The sequence below is a fragment of the Populus trichocarpa genome, chromosome 1 (assembly GCF_000002775.5).
Source record: "Populus trichocarpa isolate Nisqually-1 chromosome 1, P.trichocarpa_v4.1, whole genome shotgun sequence".
NCBI lineage: Eukaryota > Viridiplantae > Streptophyta > Magnoliopsida > Malpighiales > Salicaceae > Populus > Populus trichocarpa.
Genome location: NC_037285.2, coordinates 26,634,629 through 26,660,649, shown reverse-complemented (window position 1 = coordinate 26,660,649; position 26,021 = coordinate 26,634,629). Strand labels below are relative to the sequence as shown.

Below are 26,021 nucleotides of genomic sequence, written 5' to 3'. Positions count from 1 at the left end.
AAGAAATCAAGGTTTCCAAAAAAATCTGAAAGCAATATAAATTTCCACATTGCGCCGCTTTGGTTCGATGATGGAGATTGGTACTTTAAGTAATTTTGATAATTCTGATCGTGTAATAAACTGATAAGATGAACAAAAAATTTGTGACATTTTTAATTGTGCCACAAAGATTTGGTTTGTTCCGGAACGATGGTAATCCCAGCACTCTTATCCGCATATATCTCTTAGATTCAGAATTGATTTTTGTAAGGGCACATTTTGATATAACTCTTGCTTATTTTAGTAGAGAGCTAGGTTGATCATAATTACTCGAAGCAACATCTTGTCCGCTGTTCAGTTGCCTCCAATTTTTCTTGTTCATGCAGTGTGATCGGGGACAGTGACGGGGCTGGTCCCCAAAATTCGACTATCCAACTCCCATTTTTTCCTTTCCTTGTTCTGTGGACTGATTATCACCTTACTGCTGTTCTTTTCGTGTGCTGGGAATTCTTATTTATCTGCTGTGTTTCTCTCCATGCTACTCATTTCAGCTTGCTTGTCTTTTTGTTTTTTTTAGTTTAACGTGGGTGTCCGAGCCAGCTTGCGCGCACCTCGACTAATCCCACGGGTCCTGAAGTTAACGACCATGTAAGCCTCCAGTGGCCATCATATAAGCAACCACAAGGCTCGAACCTGAGACCCAGAGGGAGCAAATCTCTTGGTCCCAAACTCTTACCACTGGACCACCACCTAAAAATTTCAAAATAAAAAATTACTTTTATATGTATTTAGAATAGTAAAGTCCTAAACAAAAAAGATTAATATTTTATTACTGCTAAAATAAGCCTAAACCTATAAAATTTGCAGAAAATTTTAAATACTGAAATGTACCCCAAGGTTTTAAAGCTAGACTTGACCCTGACTTGAAAAATTAAATAAAAGCACATAAAATTGACCTTTTTGATGGTTGCGCCATCCCATGTTGTAGTGGCAACCATAACCTTGATTGTTGACATGGTCACATGATATACATAGCTTGCTTGTCTTTAGTCTTTGATTTGTGGGTGTTCATTTCTATCCGATTTTGTAAAATGAAAGAAATCTGATTTTGTTAAGAAAACTAGCAAAATAAGTTAAAAGTTTTTGCAGATAACATTATTTAAAAAAAAATTAGTGAAATAACACATTGCGCTTCTAAAACGCTATATCTACTAAATATTGCTATTATTAAGCACGACAGGATAATTATTGCATTTCAAAATAGTGACATTTAAATATGTTGAGCTTCTGAAATACGACAACTTAAAATGTAGTCTCATTGTCAATTTTTTTGCTCAACTGGTCGGCCGGTTGATCCAGTTGCATGAACCGGTCAATCGTTTCACGCAAAAATTATAATTTTATGAATTTTTTCTTTCAAATATATTTTATGAATCAAAATATATATTTTTATCTAATTTTTTAATTCAAAAATAAACTTCAATTAAAATATCAAAAAATTATTGTTAATGTATATTCATAAAATATATATTTTTGTTCAAATTTTGAATTCAAAAACAAACTTCAATTAAAATATTAAAAAATTATTGTTTACGCATAGATGTTTTCTGTTTTTCAAAATGGTAACCAATCGACTGCTTTGATTGACCATTAAGAATCGGTCTACAAGTAATCCTCTTGCTCAACCAGTTGCATGATCCTTGAAACCTGCCTGCGAAGGTGGCCTCTTGTAGCCAATATTGATAGTTCATGTGTGATTATACTCTAGGGTCCCTGCACCTGATATTGTGTCCCTTCAGAGATTTTGAAACTCGAACCCCATTTTTCTAACCTGTATAACTTTGTCAATCGATGAAATTAACTGCCAAATTATCAATCAGAAAACCCATCACGAGGACCTACAATATACAGATCTAGAAGTTAGAAGTGTCTTGCTCCTCTGTACAGGTGCTGGCCACAATATATAATTGATGGTGAAACATATAAATATAGCTGAGGAAAGATCAAAATAAGTACATGTGAAAGCTAGCCGGCATTTAAGGAAGCGCAGGCACGACGGCCCCCTACCCTAAGGGCTTTGTTTTTCCCCCAACCTATACGACGGGTCTCGATCTCGCTTGGCTCCCGATGATTGTTGACTCAACATTGATTTCGTGCTCAAGTCAGTGGTCCCTTCCCATATCCATCGAGTCAAGTAATTCGCCATCGGAAATTTACACACACACTAGTTTATAGATTTACGCCACGCTGACAGGACCAAATTTTTTGCAAACCTAAAAGAAAAGGTTTATATTTGAAGAATTATTTAGTATTGTTATTAAATTTATTAATGTAGATTAAATTTTGTTTTTCAAGATAAATTTTATAATTAAAATTGTTATACTCGACATTGACGGTTTTAAAAATAAAAAAAAATAAATTTCAGACATTTTATTCTTTAATACAGAAAGATCTTGTTTAAGGAGTCGCCATCTAATATTATGGTCATTAAAAATCCTAACTTGTCAACAAAGATTATATAGTACGAGACTGGTTACGTAAAAGAGAAGATATTATTACCCTTTAAACATTCTGCCTAAAGCAGACTGCATTGTTGGTTTTGTCTTAAATTGCTAAAAGTTTGTTAGTTTATGATATGATTGTTTGCTTGCAATATTCCTGACTCTAACGTTAGTAAATATTTAACAACGGATACTTTCAACTCTAGCGTTGGTAAATATTACGTAGTAAAAAAATATATGGTATTCCTGACTCTGGCGTCAGTGAATAAGCCAATAAAATAATTTTAAAATCAATGCATGTATTTTTTTTATTTTTTTTATTTTTTTATAAAAAAAGTATCGTATATCGGATTTGCATTTCACAGTAAAAATTCAAAGATCAATTATGCAGTGAAATACTTAAAAAAAATGCAAGAGACCTACAAATAAATTCAAAAAAGTCCACGAATTTTTTTGAAATTTTCTAATATCCAAAAAGGGCTCGGTCAGCCCGATATCAAAACAAAAAGGTAAAATAAAGGGGATTGGACCGACTAGGCCTGAAACCCAGGCCGAGTCCAGTTTTTTTTTTTTTTTTAGATTGGGCTGGACCCAGCTGTCCCAGCCTAGTCACTTGTCCAAACCAGTGACCCGGCTGGTCACAGTGACAGGAAAATTATTTTGCTTTTGTAACAACTGAATTTGCAGAGAGGGGAAGAGGAAGAAGAGTGTACCTGGAGCTGCTGCCTGAAGACAAAGATGACGGTGAGGGCTGGTTAACCAATGTTTCCCTCTGCTTCTGTTTTTCCTTCCCTTCTTCTTTGATTTCTGGTCTCTTTTTTTTGCTTTATTTTATTCTTCCTCTGTTTGCATCTTCTTCCCCTGCTCTCTGTGTTTTTTGTCTGTCTCCTGTTCTTCGTCTCGTCTCTGTGTTATTCGTTCTTCTCTTTTTTTTATGTCTGTGTTTGCTTGTTCCTCTGGTTTCCTCTCTATTTTCTTTTGTGTTTTGCTTTTTTGTTTGTTCGTTCCTTCCTCCTTTTTTTTTTGTTCCCTTCTGTTCGTCTTTCTCTGGCCTTTTATAAGGCCACAGAGAGTAAATAAAGTCCTTAACAGTCCTGCTTATGCAGGACTGTTAATCGATCTGGAAACGAAATCATGGATAAGAAACGTTGTCCGGGTTTGATGCCATTTCTTCCTGTAAATGAAGCCGTTAACAATCCTACTCATGCAGGACTGTTGACGGATTTGGAAACGAGATTGTGGGAAGGAGACGTGGTTCAATTTTGGTGCCATTTCTTCTTGTTGAATCGGTCTCCTGAAGAAGGTGATGAGCAGTAGAAACGGCGCCGGGTTTTTTTTCCTATTAAAATGGCTATCTTCAATTTACTCCCTGAACGTCTGACATTTAACAATTGGGTCCCTGATTTCATTAATTAAACAATTTCAAATTCAATTAAATCCCCAAACTTCCAATTCCTTTACTTTTTTTTACCAAATTGACTCTCAAATTAAATTTATGTTGTTTTAACCCAATTCTCAAATATTTTTTATTCATTCATTTTTTGATTTTATTATTTATTATTTTTTAAAAATTCAAAAATTGGGTTATGAAAAAAGTATTTCCTATTTATTTTAATGAACACAATATCTTATGACAATATTTTTAACTTGAATAATTGGTTCTCTTAATTTTATGAATAAAAAAACAATTTAAATTGAATTTTTCATAAACAATTTATTATTGGTATTATTATGTTTATATTAGATACATAATAATTGAAAACAGATTATTAAAATTCAAAAAAAATTATAATAGTATTCAAGAATTATATCAAAACGTAAATCAATTTTGAAGAAAATAAGAGGAAAACAAAGGAAAGGATCAGGTCCAGTGCTTGGCCTTTCAGTAGCAGATCAGACTCATGTGATTGGCCACCCCTTCTTTTTTTTGAAAAACAAAACATAGACAACTGTCGCCTGCGCTTGCTGCAAAAAAAAAAAAAGAGGAACGTGCCTCAGCTTAAACCCACCACCTCTAATTGTCGTACAGGTTAACCACTCAAGCTACCAGTATCATTTTCTTTATTCATCCTCTCGACAAACAAAGTCTTGTTCAATTTACGTTTAACACTACATGCTGCGACGGCATAGAGGGCCTTTTATGCAATGGAGAGACCATAAAGAATCTAAGAATGGGTGATGAATAGATGTAATTCATCATGATCGTACTGCCTTTTTCAAAATATGAAACTGTTATATACAATTTTGAAGAAATATATATATATTTTAAAAAAAATATAGCGACTAATTAATTGGATAAAAACTTCGAGCTACGGAATTGGCCATACCACCTGCTTTAGTTCCAAGATCACCTTGAGGGAATTATAGAGGTTAGAGTACATTTTTTCGAGTAGTTAGAAATATAGTTGAAGATATTTTTTAAAGTATTTTTTATTTTAGAAATATATTAAAATAATATATTTTTTAATTTTTTATTTATTTTTAACATCAATTAAAATGATTCAAAAATATAAAAATAATTAAAAATTATATTTTTTTAACAACCTCTATTTAAGCCACAATCCGAATTATGTAGGATGGTGTTATCCCGTACGAGAAGTATTTCCTATTGTTTTGAATCTTGGTCCTTTAGCTTGACTGCACAAATCCAGTCAGAACCCCTCACTTGAGCTTGCCTGCCTCTTGCCATTGCTCTAGGATTTGGTTTGTACCCACGGTAAAAAAATATTCTTCATGTGCTGTAACCATGTTTTGAAATAGAAAAAGAAATTCCCGATACTGCTTACAGACTTTACTGAGTTAAATAAATTAGTTTTATTTAAATTATACAGTAAAAAACATCAACAATAGTTGAACAAATTTTTTTAAGAAAAAAAGTTATCATGATAACCTAAAAATTTAGAATAAAACAAACGATGTAATTCAATTATTACCCATTAAATACAGAATCATGAAATGGAGTAAAAAAAGAATCTAAAAAATTAGGTCTGATCAACCCAAGTTGACATGACAAACTTGTAACCTAGCTAATGAGTTTTTCTAAAAATCTAAGATGGGCAGGTTACCCGATATTGAGATCATTTTTTTTAGAAAAAACGTGGAGTTTTTTCTTAAAAAAAAAAGGGGCAGGTCGCCCGTGAAAATAGACCAGTGTGAGTGTGTGGGCAGGTCGCCCGTGAAAATAAACCAGGTTAAGTGTGCGTGGGTAGTCGCCCCTGAAAATATACCAAAATGAGTGTGTGTGGGCAGGTCGCCCGTGAAAATAGACCAGGGTAAGTGTGTGTGGGCTGGTCACCCCTGAAAAGAGACTAGTGTGAGTGTCTGTGGGTAGGTCGCCTGTGAAAATAGACCAATTTTCTTCAAAAAAGTTAGGTCGCCCATGATAACGAGATCATTTTCTAAAAAAAGTGAAGTCCTTGGATGAGTGGATCACTCAACAAGCAATGAAGACTTTTTTTATTATTTACAAGCTTACTATGCAAAACATTGAGGAGTTTTGCTTCGTAAAACATTGTAAAGAGGGGGCATCTGTTGTTACTCATTTTTTGGCCCCACATGCTAGAGATGGTGTGTACCTCTTTTGAACCCAATACAAAAGTTTAGCTCATATTTGCTGGAAGATTGACAAAAGCAAAGAAGAAAAAAGTGTTTTTCGAACCTTGTTTCAACTGTTTTCTGCTCTCTTTATCCTTCCTCTTTGCTGCCGAAATCGTTAGGTTTTTTAGGCTAATTAGGAGTCTTCATGATGCTAAATTCATTCCCTCTTTATCTAGTCTTTAAGGTTGGATAAATCCCGCAGAATTTGCACTAAAAAACTGATTCTGCTGCTGTCGCAATTCTGTTGTAATACCAACTTTGTTCCAACTTAGACTTTGATTCTGACTTGATTTCGTGTAATATCTGACCATCCTAGCTATATTCCGTCATTCATGAAATGTTAAAGAATTGACCTATATTGGGTCTTAGGCTCGCTGTTCTTATGTCAGACTCTTAGTCAGATTGGGATGCTCCGCATAGTCAGTTTTCGAATCAGATTAGGAGATCCTTTTGACCAATCAGATTGCGGCTAGATTCTGTTCCTCAAAATGAATTTATCTCACTTTGAATCCTTCATGAAAGTTGTAGACATGTACGCGTAGATGAATTTGGGTTTTTGAATCTCTTGATTTCAATATCAAAAGCTTAAGATATTCCCATTTGAATATCTAATGTGAAGGTAGAGAATCCTGCCGTGAGAAGGGTTTAACCCAAGTTCTCAGGTCTGATTCGAGGGATTACAGGCCAATTTGAAGGACTTTCTTTGGATCAAGGACTGCATTGAAAAGTTCTAAAATGAGGGGTTTAATTGAAGATGAAATTAAAAGAAAATTGGTTGGGTTTTAAGAAATTGAAGAGGGGACTGGATCATCAGGAAATACAGGAATTCTACCACGCTGGATAAGGAAATAAGACCTTGTAGCATACACCCCTCCCCATCTGATTTCTTTCCTTTTCTCTGCAACTTCCTGCTGGTTTCCATGATTCTCTCGCTTGATTTTTGAGAGCTGCAGACCATGTTTTTTCTGCCTCATTCCAAAGGAAACAGTTGGTGCCTCACGGTGCAAGCTAAGGAAGGAAAGAAAGGAGTTGTACCACCCTTTAATCACTGGAAAGTAATTGTTGGAATCATACAATAGGAATTATAATATTTTAGTTTCTCATTTGCATTATTTGATTGGAAATTAGCCGAGATTTACATCCTATATTAGTGTATTTTGTTTCCTAAATAGAGCTGTTGTTTAGGCTATATAAACCTCCTCTGCTGGGAGAAGAAGATGACGAAAAAAAAAAGAGAAAGAGACAGAGGAAAAAGAGAGAAGAGAAACAAGAGAGAGGCAGGCGACACTAGGCGGAGAAAGAGAGGCAGAAAAAAAAACACATAGAGGCAGAAGAGAGAATAGAGGAAAGGAAGGAGAGGGAGATTAGAAAGGAACAACATAAAAGATTAAGGTTTCTTAAGATCATCAAAAGCTAAAGCAAGCAGGGACTGCCTTTCGGTCTTTGCTCCATTTTCTGCAAACAAATCTACAGACACAGGGGAGAACAGAGGAGCTAAAACCAGTACAGAGAGAGGGACGAAGATGCAGAGAAAAACACAAGAGACAGACGCAAATAGAGAACAGAAGGAAAAGGGGCTAAAAAAACAGACGAGAATACTGATAGATCAGCCAGCACGCCTTCAACACCGCTGCAGCTTCTTCGTTTCCGCCTCTAGGTCTGTTATTCCCAGCTTTGCATGCATTCTTAGTTACGTTTGTTACTGTTCAAGTGAATTATAATTCACTTAAACAGCAACCAGGCAATGTATGCGTGAGGAAACTCACGCATGCCTTTGTGCCTAGCCGGGTCACTGGTTTGGGCTAGTGACCCGACTAGGCCTGCTGGGTTCAGCCCAGCCACATGGGCCGAATTGGACCCAGCCCAAAAAAAAATGAGTAAGATCGTTGGTTTTCTCGTGTATTTATTTTGTGGTTTTGTATTATATATATATATATATATATATATATATATATATATATCTGAAAAAAACAAAAAAAATATTTTATTGTGTGTTGCATACGGCCTATACCCTAACATTGTTTTGGAACGTTCCTTTTTTTATATAAAAAAAAAAAAAATTCCAAGTTTAAAAGAAAATGTGTTTTAGCATGGATTTCTTAAACACAAAAAATTATTTTCCTGCATTTTGGATTTTACAACATGTTCGTAAATTCCAAAGCATGATGGCCAATATTCCAAAAAATACAAAAATCTTATTTTTGAGGGAATTCATCTATTATTCACTGTTAATGTTTAGATAAAAAAAAATCCAAAATGGATGAATATCCAAAATATTATTGGGAATAACTTGTTATTATTCGCTGTTAATATTTGGATAAAGAAACCCCAAGTGGTTAATATCCAAAATACTTTTCTAGGAATAATAAGTCATGATTATTTATTTAATCACAAATCCTTGAAAAAAGCCTTTATTATAATTGGGGACATTTCAAATTATAAGACAAACCAAACATAGCAATTATAAGACAAACCAAACATCAAGCAGCTTACCTTAGGTAGGGTGTACTTGGGGTGCTAAAACCTTCCCTTTACGCAACCAGTCTTTTGCCTTAGAATCTCTGAAAGATCAGTTAGAGTTCCTAGTGACCATAATATTAGGTGGCGACTTCCTTATTCACAAAACAAAAACCCCGAAATTAATTCCCGCTTTCGAAGAGGATCGCCGTGACATCGAGTTCTCGTGAGGGTGCGACAGAAGTCATGAAATTTCTCACGCACCTAGTATCTTCGGAAGAAATGTACATTTCGAGAGCGCAAGATCGGCCGAGGAACCAGTTCTTTGTATTGATTTTGTCATTCCAGTGAACAATACGAGAAACTTCAACGTTAATATTAATATTTATCTCAGTCAACATGTAGGTGCTTACTATATTATATCACGGGCTTAAGTGGACCGATAATGCTATTCAATTTCTTATCCTAAAACTAGGTGGTGGATAACTCTTTTAATTTCCTAAACAGTTGGCGATAAAATCCAAACCTTATACTTATTTTTTATTATTATTCATGTGGAGTGTCCGAGCCAGCTTGTGTGTACCTTGACTAATTCCTACAGGTCCTAAAATTAACGACTAGGTAAATCTTCAATAGTCATTAATATTAGCAATTATAAGACTTAAATCTGAAATTATAGGAAAAATAATTTTTTTAATTTTAAATTCTTACCATTAAATCACCTAATAGATATTTCATAACATTTGACAAGTCATCAGTTCATGACTGTGCTTTTGCTTTCCAATACTTATCGAGAACAAACTGCAATTTCAGTTTCCAAAGGCACCCTCCTGTCTCAAGTAACCATCATTGATCTCGAAAAGCTTACGATAATGTATAAGATGGTTGAAAATATTATTATTTGAAAATATATTAAAATAATATTTTTTTATTTTTAAAAATTTATTTTTAATATTAATATATTAAAATAATTTAAAAATATAAATAAAAACAAAAAAATTCAAATTTTAATAAAAATATATTCAATTTCAATTATATATAAATTCTTAGCTTCGTTCTATTCAGAGAGTGGTTAAAATCGTATTTTTTAAAATTTTAAATTTTTTTAATTTAAAAATTAATTTTTTTATTTTTTATATTGTTTTATATATTAATATTAAAAATAATTGAAAAAATAAAATAAATATTTTATTATATTTTAAAATAAAAAATAATCATTATTATATTTTTAATTTTCCATTAAAAAAACAAACACAGTGTATAATCATGATACGAACTCCGCGAGGTACTTGGAAATAAAGGAAAGGGACAAATCTGACGGAAGAGGGTAAAGTAGTAAATAGACTCATACGCCAGAGCTGCGTCTAGTTTTGACTTTTGAGGAGTATAACAGACAAGAGCCGGAGTGCGCGGTTTTGCCAAGTGGGGTTTATCGTGTGCTTTCTTTTTCTAAGTTATCTGATTTGTCGTGGAACTTTTTTCGAGACAGAATTGTAATCACGGAGGGGAGTTTTATTTTCTTGTTTGTTTGATGAGAATTGGTTTCCGAGAAAATAACAGTAGTGAGCCTAAGCATGGGAAAGTTGTCTTTCAAGGATTCTCTCAAAGCTCTCGAAGCTGACATCCAGCACGCCAATACTCTGTACTCTCCCTCCCCCCTCTCTCTTCTATTTGATTTTTTTTTTTTGTAAGGTTTAACTTTTTGGAGGCGTAATTGTTTTATGCTTTCAATCTCTACTGCATTAGTGATGGGTATACCTTGCAATTTGGATACAACCTTGTTGTCTTTTCTTCCGTTGAGAATAAACCAGATTAAGAAATTTCCGAATTATAAGAAAATGCAGTTACGATGATTCTTGAATCTTATTTAATTGGTGAATTGATTTATGGTCTTAAAGTTGGATTTAAAGGGACTGTGTTTCAACGAGAAAACAAATGTTTTTTTTTTCTAGTTTTCTCTTGTGAAAATCCTATAAACTTACGATCAATCATGTTTAAAACAGAAGAATAAGATTTTTTTTTCTGGGAAATTGATGTTTCACTTTTTGTAGCCTAATATTTTTTTTTTCTTTTATAGTTATAATGATTTTAAAACAAGTAGCCATCAACCATCAATTATTGTTAAAAGAAGAAGATGCATCTAAGTTTGTATTTATTAAAGATGAAGTTTTCAGTCTCTTGTGTTTCTTTTCTCTCTAGCAAAATGTGGCCCGCTATTCAATTCTGTGATCGATATTAGTTATATTGATTTTAGTTCTTGTCTTTAAGCTAGTTTGTTAAGTAGAAACCTTAAGATTGGCAAAGCAGGCACGTTACTGCTTGTTGATTCAGACTGTCTAGAAAGAAACCAGTGTTTCTTATTCTGTAAGAACGTAAATTTTAATAAAACTTGTAGTCATAAATTTAACCCCGGCCATACTGTTACTGTGGTTTTCGACATTTACTGCATCATCTCTTAGATTTAGACCTGATTTTTTGTAAGGGCTTATTTGGATAGAACGTGCTTATCTTAATTAGAGAGCAATGTTGATTGTTATTGGTCTAAACAATTTCCTGTCTTTGATCATTGTTTCTCTCATTTTTTCATGCAAGGGAAGAATGAGTGAACAAGTTTTATTGTTGTGTGGCTTACATGCTATCCTGCTAATGCAGTGCTTTAGATCATCCGAGGGAGAATGATGGAGCTCGTCTTCAGATGCGACTATCATATAGTCCAGCAGCCCAAATTTTTCTCTTTCTCGTCCAGTGGACAGATTGTAATCTTGCTGGTGCCCTGGGTTTGCTAAGAATTCTTATTTATCTTGTGCGTTCCTTTCCACGGTACTCATTTCAGTTTGCTTGTTATAGAATTGTTTGAGTTTTTGTCAGCATACCCCTTTTATGTGCCCTTCCATTTTCGTTGCCTGGTTATTTATCTATTTAATTTGTCTGTTGTGATTGTTCTTCACTTCATCACCTTCAAAAATGTAGTAATAATATTACAGCTTCTTGTTGGGGTGTGACGGTGTGGTGATTGGTGCAGACCTATGCAGATGGGAAAACCACTATGTCTGTTCAAGAAAGGAAAGCTAGCATTGGAGAATTTTATGGTGAGTGATACTCTGAGAAGGTTAAACTTTTTGAACTTTTTTCGCAGACCCTTAAATTTTGATGGAATCACATGCTCAGTTTGTAGAAGCAAATTTCAAGCTCACATGTTTTGTTTTCGATGAACAGCGGTGATATTTCCTTCTTTGTTGCAACTTCAAGGAGGAATTACAGATGTGGAAGATAGGAAACAGAAAGAGGCATGTACTTTGAGATATAGAAGAAATGATGAGTTGGGGGATAAGGGGAAACTCTCAGAATTCGACATAGAAAGGGAAGAAGAGTGTGGGATTTGCCTGGAGATGAACAGCAAGGTTGTATTGCCTAATTGCAGTCATTCTTTGTGTTTGAGGTGCTATCAGGATTGGTAAGCGTTCTGTCTTCTATCTATGGGTCCCAGACAATTTCTGTATATCTCATCTTTACTGCAACAAAAAATAAAAAATATGTGGATGTATCTTTAGTTTTTCCCCTGAAATTGAAGTTTGGACAATGACTTGATGCATCTGGTGATTGTTCTTCCTTTCACCTTCTTACGAAACTCACTTGTGAAACCTATCTAACCCCACATTGATGTAAGAGTAGAGATCAGTGCACCTGTGATGCTGAACAATTGCTCGCAAGTTTGTGGGCTTTTAACTGATCTTTTTTTGGGTCTATAAGAATCTGATGCCACCCTGTGACTCATCTTGCACAAGACAGAAGAATCCTTTTAACTTGTATAGAACCACCTGAGCTTGTTGCTTGATAAATGATCGTATTTTTCTGCAGTTTTTTTTTATACTCATGGACATCTTAGAAAAAGGGTCAATTTTATCACTTCTCTGCACATAATTTTCTGTTGCACATGCATTCCCTGTTTGGAACTTTTGAACCATCTTAAAGCTGTTAGGCCAACCCTCCAGTCTCAGGAATGGAGGTCCTTGACTGGTCTACTACGTCTTTGAAGGGTTTGTTGGCCTATGTTTTCTTATTTTAAAAGTGTCCTCACAGTATCAATGCTGTTGTGAGCCTATGTTTTCTTAGCCTTTCCCAACTTTTATAGTAACTTGATATGTTGTTCTGTTTTCATCCCAGGCTCCCGCGGTCTCAATCGTGCCCCTTCTGTCGCGGTAGTCTTAAAAGGGTCAATTCTGGTGACCTTTGGATCTATACAGACAACGCTGATGTTGTTGATTTATCCTCGATTATGATTCAGGATTGCAAGAGGCTATTCATGTACATCGATAAGTTGGCCCTTGTAGTTCCAGATCCTGTATATATGATCTATGATTCTCATGTGAAGTAGCTGATTATGCACTGGCGTGAGCATGACTGTACATGCATTCAACAGTAACTTTTGATATGTAAATATCTTGTAATTACCTACTTTTACTTGTTCAAGACTGAGTTTTCAAAAACATAACTCAGGCTTAACTTTCATGGTGATTTTGTTAATAGTAAATGATGTCCTAGAAGTGGGGGCAACGTTTGGAGGCTGTGTGATGCTAATTTCGAAGGTTTTCTCTCATTTATATATAGAGAAAAGGTGAAACCTTCTTCTAGCTTACATTCATTTTCCTTGATTTTTTGATGAGGCCTCTTCTCTGTCTTCCGTTTTTTTATCTAAGGTTTTCCATTATATTGTGATGCTCCAAGGCTAAATGAAAAAAAGTATCCAAAAACTTTATGATGTCACAAGTTTTCTTTAATTTTATTCTTGTGGAATGTTAACTTATGATTCACCTATCAACATCATCATCATTGTTGATATTATCTCGTAATTATTATTTTATTGTAATGTTCAACCACTATTATTTACCATTTTATTATTAATATAATTATTATTTTATTATTGATCCATTACTACAAATATCATCATCACCAATACCATAGCCACCAACCATTATCCCACCTAACCTCTATCTATCATCATTCATCATTTTTTTTATTAATATAACCATCATTTTATCATTGATTTATTACACGACAACAATCATTTTATAAAAACAATTGTTATAACTTTATTATTATCATCATAATTATCACCGTCATTATTATTACTTTTTCTATCACCACTATCTTATTATTAAAATAACCATCATTTTATTATTATTATCATTATCAGCATTGTCTTGTTATTACAATAAACATTATTTATACTATCACCACCATATTTTTTATCACAAACATTGCAATATTTTTTATTATCATCATTCATAAATCATGAATAAAAAATAATCTATTCTATGAAAGAAATGTTTTTTGCAAAACAAGCTTACCATAAAAAGTAATTATTTTTCCTTTAAATAATTCTCGGATTATGATGTAATAAGGGAAATGGACCCACAAAACTACGTGGCCCAGAACCAAGCCCAAACTTATGATCCCAAAAGGCCAGTCCATTCTTATTAGTCCTTTTTGAACTCACTTTTGAAGGGTTTAGTTGTAGATGCTAAATTCCATAAACCCCATGTCCACTCGTCTTCCCAATTCCCTCGACAAAACCCTAGCTAGCTAGAATCAGAAATCAGTGGCCGCCATGGCAGAACAGAAGCATAATCGATCAGCAGAGGAGGAAGAGATGAAGAAGAGGAAACGTAAGCGAAACAGAGCAAAAAAAGAAGCACAAGAGAAAAATCTCAATGAAATCGAAGGAGGAGAAGCGAAGGAGCAGGAGGAGGAGGATAGGGAAGTTGAGGAGGTGAAAGATAAGAAGAAGAAGAATAAAAATAAGAAGAGTAAGAAGGAAAGTGAAGAGGAAGAGAAAGAAAAAGAAAAGGTGGTGGAGGAGGAGGAGGAGGAAGAGAAAGAGACGGTGAAGAAGGTGAAAAGTGGAGGTGGGATTATGAGTACGGAGTCATTTGACTCGTTGGGATTATCCGAAGCCACTCGTAAGACTATTCAAGAGATGGGATTTGAGAATTTGACACAGGTATATTGTTTTCTTTTTAAGTTCTAAGGAACAGCCTGATATCATTACATAAGATATTTTATTACAACTTCAAGCTTTCCAAATTCTATGTGAGATTTTTTCTAGCTTTGTAATGTTTCTTTGTCTAGATGGGACTTCTATATATAAAGATCTTCTTGCTCTCTGTCTAGAGGAAGGATATACTGTCCACTGTAATTTCCTAAGGATGTCTGCATTCTTTGCCCTTTTTGCGCATAAAAAGTTTCTTATATCTGATGTATCATTGCAAATACAGATTCAAGCCAGGGCAATTCCACCACTCCTAGTAGGAAAAGATGTTCTTGGTGCTGCAAGGACAGGTTCTGGGAAAACTCTTGCGTTTCTAATACCAGCGGTAGAATTATTACATAATGTTCATTTTGCTCCTCGCAATGGAACGGGTGTTGTTGTTATTTGCCCGACAAGAGAACTTGCAATACAGGTAAAGAAATGCGTATAATCCTTGTCCCGCAGACGCTTCCCTGTGAAGTATCATATTATTCCCTTTCAGATAGTATTGGTCAAACCAGGCTTTATTCCATGTTATAAATCTTCAATTAGGAGGCCTGTAGAAATTATCTGTGAGCTAGGATTATTTATGGACTAGAAGTTGTTGCCTTCTTTTCTCTTCATGTCATTATGAAAGCAGGCGTAGAAAAATGGAATTTACTGGTTTACATATCCCTTTCTGTTAAAAGATCTCTGTCCTTTGTACAACATATACATTATGCTTGCTGATAAATTGTAATTGATGGTTGAGTTAATTCAAATGATAAGATTATCATCTTTTATTTAAATTGTAAATTAGTTGGCAGAATGCATCGCATATCTGATGGACTCTGCTTCAATGAATTTTGCAATTTGAATTTCCTTCTTTTGGCTTAGGAGGAAAGTGATGTGACTTTATATTGGTATTATGCTCTAATTTGGTCTCAACTTGCCACAATTGAAAGGAGGAAAAAAACGTGTTTGGAAAAGTGAAGATTTTGTTGCTCTGGATAGTTGTTGTTTTCTTTTGATTAATCCAACATTTAAACCTGCAGACTCATGCTGTGGCAAAAGACCTTCTCAAGTATCACTCTCAGACTCTTGGCTTGGTTATTGGTGGTGCAGCAAGAAGAGGAGAAGCGGAACGCCTTGTTAAAGGGGTAAATTTACTAGTGGCAACCCCTGGTCGACTTCTTGATCATCTTCAAAATACGAAGGGATTTATCTATAAGAATCTAAAGGTAACTTGTATAAAGCTTTAACCTTGTTATAGATGATGATTAACTTGTTTTACTTTCAAACCGATACCACGGGTTGAATAGCTTATGACTATATTAGTTGTTTAGTAATTGCCTATATTAGTTGTTTAGTAAATGCCAGTATAAGACTTACGTAGAAATCTTATCAATAAATGTTCCTCCCTGTAGTAAAATTAGTTGCTTGAGAGCGTTACCTAATTCTTAAATAACCTTTCAAACTTGCAGTGCCTTACGATTGATGAAGCAGACAGGATATTGGAGGCAAATTTTGAGGAAGAAATGAAGCAAATTATCAAGCTTCTACCAAAGGTAAATTATGTTTCGGTAATTATGTTGGGATGCATGTATGATTTTTGATTCAGAAGTAAAAAAGATATGTTCATAACACAAAGGAATCTGTGAAACAATTTATGTTAACTATACTGATCCACTCTATGTTTTCCATACATTATTAGTAGTAGCACTTTGTAGTAAGTTGCTAAGCTGTTCTTATAGTATTTGGTGTATTTGCATTAAATGTCTTATCAACGACTTGTTGTTTTCAATGCTAACTGAACGGCAAATTTTTTTTCTTAATTATATGTCCTTAGCTAAAACTTGAGTTCATATGAGATTCAGTGACGTGGTTGTGTTCAATGAGCTATGCTCCTGTTTGTGGTTGCAATGACAATTTAGATTTCTTTTTGGCAATATCTAATGCTTTTTAGCTGATGAGTTCACTAATCAATGTGCAGGCTAGGCAAACTGCTTTATTTTCAGCTACCCAAACTAAAAAGGTATCTTTCTCAAGGCATCACATTTTGATGTTGGCTCAGTCTACTCATGCTTTTCCTTGCCTTTTCTCTTTAATCAGAATTTCAATGATTAAGATTGTAACACAATTTCAGCTTTTTTTTTCTTCCTTTTATTTTATAGTGAAATTCAGTATTTTTTTTTCTTCTAGTTGATCCAACTGATGTTGGATTTCCATCTCAGGTGGAGGACCTTGCTCGGTTGTCATTTCAGACAACTCCTGTATATATTGATGTGGATGATGGTAGAACGAAGGTAGATATGCTGTTGCGTCTAAGTCTCTAATTGTTTTCATACATATAAACATATGTATAAGCAAGAACAAGCTCTCTGCTTTAAACCTAACAAGATGTCTGCTATTGTAGGTCACAAATGAAGGTCTGCAGCAAGGCTATTGTGTAGTGCCAAGTGCCAAGAGATTTGTCCTTTTGTACTCCTTTTTGAAGAGAAATTTGTCAAAGAAAGTGATGGTCTTCTTCTCTTCATGTAACTCGGTCAAGTTTCATGCTGATCTTCTCAGATACATTCAGGTGGAATGCTTTGATATCCATGGAAAACAAAAGCAACAGAAAAGAACCTCTACCTTTTTTGATTTCTGCAAAGCAGAGAAAGGCATCTTGCTTTGTACTGATGTTGCAGCTCGTGGACTTGATATTCCTGCTGTGGTATGAGTCTTTTGTTCACCAAGGCTTTTCTTCTAGGATCTATGCCCCTAGAAGCTTGTGTGGGTCGTGTTTGTTTTGTTGGGGGAGGGTTGTGATTGTTGTTGTTGAAAATTGAAATAATATTTGTAGACATTATTTTTTCATCTATCGATATCTCCCTGGCCTCTTCCCATTAAGACACCCTCTGGAAGTTTCCTTTTCTTGGTGTGGGTGTTTAGATTAATTGATTGACTTGTGTATTTGAAATTTTTGCAAAATTACCTTCAATTAAGACGGTGCATTTGGATTTGTTTGAACTCGACATGGGTTTTGGGGATTTTGGAAAGGATCGTGCTTCAAAATTTGTAAATTGCTCACTTAAAGGCCTCCACATAAAAAAATAATTTATTATTCAGACCATGAAAGCTGTATTTCCTTGTAGGTCGGCTAATATTTATTCCTTATCTTTCCTTTTCTGCTTGTAGGACTGGATTGTGCAGTTTGATCCTCCTGATGAACCCAAGGTGCTCATACTTTCTAGCTAGCATGTTTCAGTTAATATCTCAATGTTCTTGTTCATGCATGTTCAGTAACATGCGCTCTGAATTTACTGCTTTCAGGAATACATCCACAGGGTTGGTCGAACAGCACGAGGGGAAGGTGCAAAAGGAAATGCCTTGCTTTTCCTGATTCCAGAAGAGCTACAGTTTTTGCGCTATCTGAAGGTATGTAGGAGATTCATCACAGCTGCTTATCTTACACATCTCCAATTCTTCTATTTTATGAAGAGGGCACCACCTCAGTGCAATAAATAATTGGTTTTGTTTCATCATGCAGTAGGATGCACAGCATTAGAATTTTGAAAAGCAAGAATACTTGAAATCTTCTATCAGATTGAAAAAGAGTGTTCATAAAGATTAAACGTTGCTTTTGTAATCACCTTTTGTGTACTCTTAACTTACCATCTCTCTTCTAGGCAGCAAAAGTCCCTGTCAAAGAGTATGAATTTGATCAGAAGAAGCTGGCAAATGTTCAGTCTCAGCTGGTACTGTCCTACTTCTTCACAGTTGCATGTTTCATCCCGGTAACTAAAGTTATAAAGAACTTAAATAGAACTACTGGATTGTTTCAGGAGAAGTTGGTGGCCAACAACTACTATTTGAACAAGTCAGCTAAAGATGCATATAGATCTTACATGTTAGCCTATAATTCACATTCTATGAAGGACATCTTTAATGTCCACCGACTCGATCTGCAGGTACCATTCTTGTCACTCACATTCTAGAAGGGCGATTACATGCACGAACAATTTTATTTATTTTTTGGAGCAATGAAATGGCTAATGTTGGGTATCTGCAGGCTGTTGCTGCTTCATTTTGCTTTTCTTCTCCACCGAAGGTGAATCTAAACATGGAAAGCAATGCTTCCAAGTTTAGGAAGAAAACACACAAAGGAAGCCGAAATGGTTTCAATGAGAGCAATCCTTACGGAAGGCAGAGTGATGGAGATGAAAAGCGACAATTTGCAAGGTATTAGCCAGATCGATATCAGCAAGTAACACTTTGGTGGAGCGAAATGTTATATTAGTAATTTTATGATTTTGTTCATTGACTTGTGGCCTTGCCCAAAAGTTTTGTTTAGATGTCTTTAACTGCTTCGAGTTCAGACACCTCCGAGATGTAATATTGAATGAACGATTATACCAATTTAGAGCTCTGAAAACAAGATTTTTGTAATCAAATCCTCTCATTAATAACAGATCCGCATTGCCAGAAAATAAGATGGTGTACGATGCAACCCAGTTGATATCATACATGTGTTAAATGTAGAAAAAACAGGATCATCAAACCAGAGACTAGAGCTATTTACGAGACGATTCGAGATTTTACTAATGAAATTGGATACTTCATGTTCCTTTTTTCTAGTGGGTGCGTGTCAAACCGAGCTGTTTGGGAATGTAACGGTATTAACAATCTCTACCTTTATATATATTTTAATAGATATTATTTTTGTATACATGTTATTCTCTGACATGGTTTTCAGACTGACCTGAGAGTCTAACTTGTAAAAGGGGGTTGGGTATTAAGTTGTTGGGTAACTTGAGAGTAGTTTATCATTTTTATTGGCCGGAGGTCAATCAGGTTTTGTCATATTAATAATAAAATAGATTTAATTTGAAATTCAATTCAGGTTTGACCTCTTGGATTAACTCACCAAGTTTGTCCGAGTTAAGTAACTACTAGATGAATGATTCTTGCTCGTTGTGGATCAAGTTAAATTTTTCTTGAACATCAAAAAAAAATTTTAAATGTTACTAATGTTTTTTTTTCTAGTAGAAAAAAAATTACGTGACAGTTTATCTGATACAACTCACTTGACTTTACTACTCAAAAAACAACTTATACAACTTATGAAAACAATATTTGACTAATAAAATTTCAAGATGATGTTTTCTTAATATTAAAATAACAATATATTGAATTAACCTGAGACAACCCAGGTTAACATGTCAAAATTATGACCCGAGTTATGAGACTATGATAACCCTATAGAAAGCAAATCAAAATAAATTATGAAGCCTAATTCCCAATTAACTCAATATTAAATAATAAAATTGAAAAAAAATCAATTAAAGAAAGACCTAAAAAAATGATCCAAGTTAACATGTCAAACTTGCAACCTAGATCATAAGACTGAGATAACTCCATGAAAAACAAATCGAAACAAATTATAAATTCTAATCCCCGACTAGCTCATGAAGATATTCTCATAAAAAACAAATGAAAACAGATTATGAAGCTTAATTCTCAATCGACCCAATGTTGAATGATAAAATTGAAAAAAAATCAATTAAATAAAAGACACAAAAAACAACTTGAGTCAACTCGGGTTAATCCGTTAAGCATTATTCTTGGATCATGAGATCAAGATAACCTAATAAAAAGTAAACAAAATAAATTATGAAATTTAATTCACAATCAAATCAATATTAAAGGATGAAATTAAAAGGAAAAAAACAATTAAGAAAAAAAATTGAGTCAACCGAGTTAACTCGTTAAACCTAAAATTCATGTTATAAGAGTATAATAACTAAATAGAAAAAAAATCTAATATTAAAGAATAAATTTAAATAAAAAAAACATTGATAAAAAAAATAAAAATAAAGCACTATTAAATAATGTTATATAAATAATTTGAACACTACCTAATCCCTCCCCTTTTAGTTTATAATTAATGTTTTCTAGGTCCACATCTCTTTTAAAAAAGGTTATGTAGTGTTCTAATTATTTCTCATTGGCCGGGTTTAATAGCTATTCTACTTCTCTTTTAGAAAGGTTATTTAGTGTTCTAATTATTTCTTCCGTTTTGGATGCCGTCCTAGTTACTGCTGCCGTCCCTAAATAAGGGCAAGCGTCAGGGAGCATACGACGCTGCAGATTGATTTTCAAGTAAACAAGTAGGTGCTCGGGAAAGTTTCGACAAAGCTATACCTGCAAAAGGAAAATGTAGGCTGTCTTTCCTAAAGGAGAAACAATTTAAATGGAAAAGGAATCGATGAGCAGAAACACTCGACTTCACCCAAAAAGGAAGAAAAAGAAAAACAACAAACCAAAGAGCCAATGATGCAGTGGAGAAGTGTTATTGAATCATGAATGATTTTGATCTTGGATACGCATATAATCTGCGCAGAAGCGAGGATGGCTCTCTTCCGGGTGCGCAGGATAGGCATAGCCTCCATGACTAGAGATATCAAGGCCTGCTACTTCTTCATCAATTGATATCCTCAGCATCTTAAGCTTGTCAAGTGCAAAGAAAACAGGTCCCATTGTTAGGCTAACCCAGGCTGCAATCACCAACACCTCAATCACTTGGCATCCAGTCAGACCCCATCCACCACCTAAAAAAAGGCCATAGGGTCTCACCACACCACATCCGTCATGCAGCTGAGTTGCCTCTAAGGGGTCATCAAATTGCAGCTTTAGAGTCACGATGTTTAGCCCAATCAAGACCCGAGCTGCACAGAACCCACATACAATTGCGGCCCATGGCTCCACAACTGAAAATCCTGAAGTAATTGCAATAAAACCACCAAGCAATCCATTGCAAACATCTAATGCATCCCAATGGCCTACTAGTAATCGCCGGCCAAATAGGGTTGTGATTCCGGCGCGCGAACATGCCAATGTAGTTGTTAATGCAGCCCGGCCAACACTGGTCCCGTTACCTTGATTGTTTGTGTTGGGGTAGGCCACAAGAATCTTACCAAATGAACCAGGGTTGAGCCCAAACCAGCCAAACCACAGTAACAATGTCCCAAGCACCACAAGAGTTGCATTGTGCACACGTATTGGCACTGGCTTACCAAATGCTATAGTAAAAGCCCATTGGTAGAGAAAGTAACTATAGTCGTAAGAGGTATTGGGAATATATTTGATAGCAAAGAAGGGTGTCCCTATGAAAGGGTTAGAATTAGTTCCATCGCCAAATGCAAAAGCAAAGACAAAGAGGTAATAAGTGTTATAATAAAATACACTGAGAATAAAAACAAAATAAAACTTGTGGTGTATATAGATATTGCCTTTAATTATATTTTCTAAACTTTGCAAACACATGAAAATACTATGGTTTTTACAGCACACCTTGATTATAAAAGTACATGGTATATATAGGCTGCTAGCATATAACAGTTAGGTAGAAAATAAATTAGAAAATTAAAAAGCTGTTACAACAATTTAAAAAATAAAAAAAGTGTTAAGAAATTAAAGAGTTGTAGTTGCTAAAAAAATTTTAAACTAAAACTATGATTGTTAGGAAATAATTCAAGGGCCAAAAATAAATTATTGCCGGAGATAAAAGATTTGAAAAGTACAGGTGTTGCCTCGCGCGCAAGGAGGCTATTAGAGGTTTTTTTTTTTTGCTCGACTCAACCTTATGCGCGTGAGCCCACTATCTTTTCCTTGTTGATTACAATTCTATATCAAAGTTTATTATATAAACACTAGATAAAGGTCTAATTTTTTTAATATGGAATAGAAAGTCTTATATATTATATATACTTTATATTCACAACAATAACAATAAATAAGTTGTGTTTTTTCAATATAATAGCTTTTTGAAATAATTTTCTTCATAATGTTCATGGAATTCTTGGCCCTGACTGAGCCAGCACATAGCATGGCAAAGCCAAGTTGCATCGCAAAGACCAAGTAAGCCGAGAAAAGTAGGTCAATGGTGTTGATAGAGTCTAACACTTTGTTCCCATGAGACCTCCATTAGTATTTTGGGAGAAAGGGTTGGCTGGTGCAAGCAGGAGATGAAAGATAAAGACTGCTAGTAGTTTGCTAGTTGCGTATAGACAGCATGTTGAATGGTAGCTACTCCTGTGGCCAGTTCTTTTCATTTCTCTTTCTTTTTATTTTCTGGTAGGACCATATTTGGAGTGGATTGCCGAGTGGCTGCGCATTATACTTCAAAGACTCGTCTGCGGTTTCAGCTAGAGAAATGTAGAGTTATATGACATGCTGCAAGTCCATTGAAGTGAAAGCCGTAATATGATCATCACCTCAGTTGTTAATACCAAATAATTGTTAAAGAACCATCTCAATCCAATAGTTTAAGCTATTATGTGATGTCTTATAATATGATTTATATTATTCTCTAACATACCCCTCAAGTAAAAGCTTTTTGGGCTTGAAACTTGCACAGACTCACATTACATTGTGCTTAATTTTATCAAATAATAGGAATTATGAGATTCGAACTCGTGACCACTTAGTCATCAAGGCACACAGTTGTCATTCTTGAGAAAACTGATAATCGGATTCGACTGGAAAACAAAGAGAAAATTGAGTGTGCAAAGTACCCTTTTTTCTAATTTAAAAACGCATCAAATTGATGCTTTTATGATATAAAACCAACTATAATACCAAATGTAGATAGGAACAATACTAGAGTTCCATGAGCATCTACTAAAACTATAATTACACGAAATAATACATCTGAGACTATATACTTCAGCTTTCTTCTATATCACACAGTGATAAATGCTTACAGACACAGTAATTGTGTATTTGTATTTAAATTCATATCTAAAATGGTGCTTTTGAACCGAATTAATAGGCTTTCTGGTAGCGACCATTATCCCCCGCTGGAACTCGGCTGGTGAGGGAAGGTTTCATTGTGACAATAGCAGATTCATTTGCTCCAGCTCTAAGAGCAGCCCTGCCAGCTTCAAGGAACCTCCTAACTGCATCCTCAGCATATCTGTTGGCTTCACCCACTGTCATGCTTTTGCCAATATCCGGGTAAGCATTCAGTACATGATCGCCATTGAGCTGTGATGCAAGCTGGATCATCTCAACTTGAAACTCAGAGAGGCTTGCATCTTCTTTTGGTCCCCATGGCCTCAATGATGTTGTCACGTCTGGCAGGGTTTCTGTGTACAGATTTCAGGATTAATTTTGAATCATATGATGTAAGATAACACACCAAGAATTCCAGATAATGTTTTTTTGAGAAGAGATTTTCTGTATGAACCAATGGTCCTTGAAATGCCACAGTGGAGATGTGTGTCGACATCTTTGGACCATCTACATAGCCTGAAACAGATAACAGGGTCGTCTCTTCACTCTTGACTGGGTTCTATCTCTACAAGCCTAAATGGAACAGTTAACCTAAAGGCTTTAATCTTCAGTCTCCAACCTCTATTATTGCTATAGACATAAAAGTTAAGAAGGATCCGCTTAAAAAAAAATGAAGAAAACAACAGAAGACTGTGTACTCTCATATTTGCACGTCGCTTGACTCTGTCTGTCAGAAGAATACTACCATGGATTTCATGGAGAGAAAACTAATTCGCAGATAAAATAAGTGGGAATCCCATTAAACGTTGAAATAGGCAAATCAAACAAAAGCAGTATAGCACCAAATCAAATACAAATACTGCCAAATTAAACAGGGGTGAATGGCCGCATCCTACTTGAAGCCTCAAGCAATCAAATTAAGCGCAGTAACGCTTCATTGACTACAAGACAAAGTAACTTGGTTGTTCAAAAGAAAGACAAAACATTACTAATTATTTAAAGACAAGGATATCGATGCCAAACCTGGACAATCATCACGCGGAGTGTCACGAAGGTAAAAGTAATTCTCAAAACTACCAGCCCATGTATCCCTCCTTGTCAAGAAATTCGAGTTCAAGTTAAACAGCTTCTTCACCGTTGCAGGGATTGAAGAATGCTCAAATTGTGAATCTGGTCTTGGCCCATCTGGCTCGTGTATCACTGCACATCAACAGCAATAATCAATCCAAACCACCCTATTATTTACTACTTCTTGTGAACAAACAAACAAAAAAATCCTTAAACAACAAGATTAATAGCAACAAAATAAACAATAGAACAAGACAACAAAGAACTCAACACTTACCAGTACCCTTGTCAATCCAAGGAGAGATCAAAAAGGTCGGAACCCGAATACCCAAGCGGTCAAACTGGAAATAATAAGGGTCAGGCCCGATAATCCCATCCGGATTCGGTACCCCTCTGACGGGCGTAGGTACGTGATCATAAAATCCACCATGCTCATCATAAGTAATCAGAAGAGCCATCTCTTTCCACTGCGGACTGCTCCTCAATATCTCATACACCTCCTTCACAAACCTCTGTCCTCTTGCCACGTCATGTGATGGGTGATCATCATTGGCTGGAAATAACTCCACGTCAAAGTACCTCTGCTCCACCACCACATAATTAGGTAACTTCCCTAGCTTCGCATGCAATTTGAACTTCAGTTCGTAACTGTGAAACTTCAACAAGTGCTTTAATTTCCTCAACGATTTGAAAAACAGGGTTGCAGGGATGTTTTGGTAATATATCCCGAAACTGAGGCCATTATCGTCAAGTGAATCGAATATCGTTCTTTGAGGGAATCCATGGATAAGGTCTTTCCGCACGTTACTCATGGCTCCGTGTGACGTTGCTGAGTGGACATAGAACCGGTTCGGCTGAGTTGACGCGGGAACCGACGCGAACCACCGGTCAAAAACGGCGAACTCATTCGCTAACTCGGTGTAAACCGGTAAAAGACTCGGTTTGAACCCGCTCATGACGGTTTTCGACATGGTTTCACCCATGCTCTTCGCTTGTTGCACGAACCCGTTCATTGGAGCCGGGTCAGCGAAACTATCGTTTGACCCAAATATCTGTTCTCGGATCGCCTGGAACGAGTGGCCAGGGTCCGAGTCGATGAAGACCGCGTCGTCGGAGACAAAGACTTCGTCGGAGTTACGGTCGGAAGCAGAGATTCGATTCGATTCGGAACCAGATAAGCCGTCGATGTCGGGTCGGGTTGACTTGAGCCAGCCGAGAACGTGGTCAAAGGAGCGATTCTCCATGACGAGAACTACTAGGGTCTTGATGGGGCCTTTGATTTTGGGTTTGTGTCTTTTGTGTAAATCATCAAAGTCTAGGGACTGAGAGGAAACTACTAGATAAAGAAAGAGCAAAGAGGTGAGCGATAGTCGACGAGAAGTCATTTCCGGTGAACGGGAACTGGAAAATTCCAGTGATCAGTCAGGGAAAGGAAAGTCCTATCTAGGACAGGAAAGTGTGCATTTGGGTGAGAGGTATAATACTAATAATAATAATGGAGTAGCCGACAGGAAAGTAGATTGCTATTTATGAAGCAGAGCAGAGGAGAGGAGGGTATATGCCTTGGAAAGGAGAGAATAATAGTAATATGCTTGACTTTCCTTTTAAGTGTGGTGAACCCAAATCTAAACCGA

At 35.5% G+C, this 26,021-nt stretch overlaps 4 protein-coding genes and 1 long non-coding RNA gene across 6 annotated transcripts; 2 read left to right on the top strand and 3 right to left on the bottom strand.

The window, feature by feature from the left end:
- Nucleotides 1-84: 84 nt before the first annotated feature.
- Nucleotides 85-3,808, bottom strand: LOC127905273 (uncharacterized). The gene is made up of 2 exons (XR_008059112.1): nt 3,194-3,808; nt 85-1,877 (listed from the first exon to the last, which is right to left on the bottom strand). It is a non-coding gene; the product is annotated as an uncharacterized LOC127905273 (long non-coding RNA).
- Nucleotides 3,809-9,928: 6,120 nt separating this feature from the next.
- Nucleotides 9,929-13,176, top strand: LOC7467999 (E3 ubiquitin-protein ligase AIRP2). The gene is made up of 5 exons (XM_002298280.4): nt 9,929-10,176; nt 11,187-11,337; nt 11,557-11,623; nt 11,751-11,988; nt 12,699-13,176. Exons 1-5 carry the CDS (start codon nt 10,109-10,111, stop codon nt 12,907-12,909), a joined length of 735 nt encoding a protein of 244 aa, XP_002298316.1. The 5' UTR covers nt 9,929-10,108; the 3' UTR covers nt 12,910-13,176.
- Nucleotides 13,177-14,021: 845 nt separating this feature from the next.
- Nucleotides 14,022-19,016, top strand: LOC7468000 (DEAD-box ATP-dependent RNA helicase 51). 2 transcript variants are annotated; one of them, XR_002980991.2, is made up of 12 exons: nt 14,022-14,535; nt 14,810-14,995; nt 15,597-15,782; nt 16,026-16,109; nt 16,535-16,576; nt 16,776-16,847; nt 16,958-17,257; nt 17,722-17,760; nt 17,857-17,961; nt 18,217-18,281; nt 18,369-18,494; nt 18,596-18,745. XR_002980991.2 is itself a non-coding variant. In XM_002298281.4 (12 exons), the coding sequence occupies exons 1-12, from the start codon at nt 14,143-14,145 to the stop codon at nt 18,770-18,772; spliced, it is 1,779 nt and encodes a 592-aa protein (XP_002298317.4). In that variant the 5' UTR covers nt 14,024-14,142; the 3' UTR covers nt 18,773-19,016. The 2 variants fall into 2 exon arrangements, 1 of the variants encoding a protein (XP_002298317.4); XM_002298281.4 differs by having other exon boundaries at nt 14,024-14,535; nt 18,213-18,281; nt 18,596-19,016.
- Nucleotides 19,017-20,460: 1,444 nt separating this feature from the next.
- LOC18095061 (ammonium transporter 1 member 3-like) lies at nt 20,461-21,895 on the bottom strand. The gene is made up of 2 exons (XM_052456104.1): nt 21,877-21,895; nt 20,461-21,689 (listed from the first exon to the last, which is right to left on the bottom strand). The coding sequence occupies exons 1-2, from the start codon at nt 21,893-21,895 to the stop codon at nt 20,884-20,886; spliced, it is 825 nt and encodes a 274-aa protein (XP_052312064.1). The 3' UTR covers nt 20,461-20,883.
- A 1,187-nt stretch (nt 21,896-23,082) lies between these two features.
- On the bottom strand, nt 23,083-26,015 carry LOC7478536 (non-specific phospholipase C1). The gene is made up of 3 exons (XM_002299778.4): nt 24,665-26,015; nt 24,343-24,519; nt 23,083-23,672 (listed from the first exon to the last, which is right to left on the bottom strand). Exons 1-3 carry the CDS (start codon nt 25,770-25,772, stop codon nt 23,350-23,352), a joined length of 1,608 nt encoding a protein of 535 aa, XP_002299814.2. The 5' UTR covers nt 25,773-26,015; the 3' UTR covers nt 23,083-23,349.
- Between the last annotated feature and the right edge of the window lie 6 nt (nt 26,016-26,021).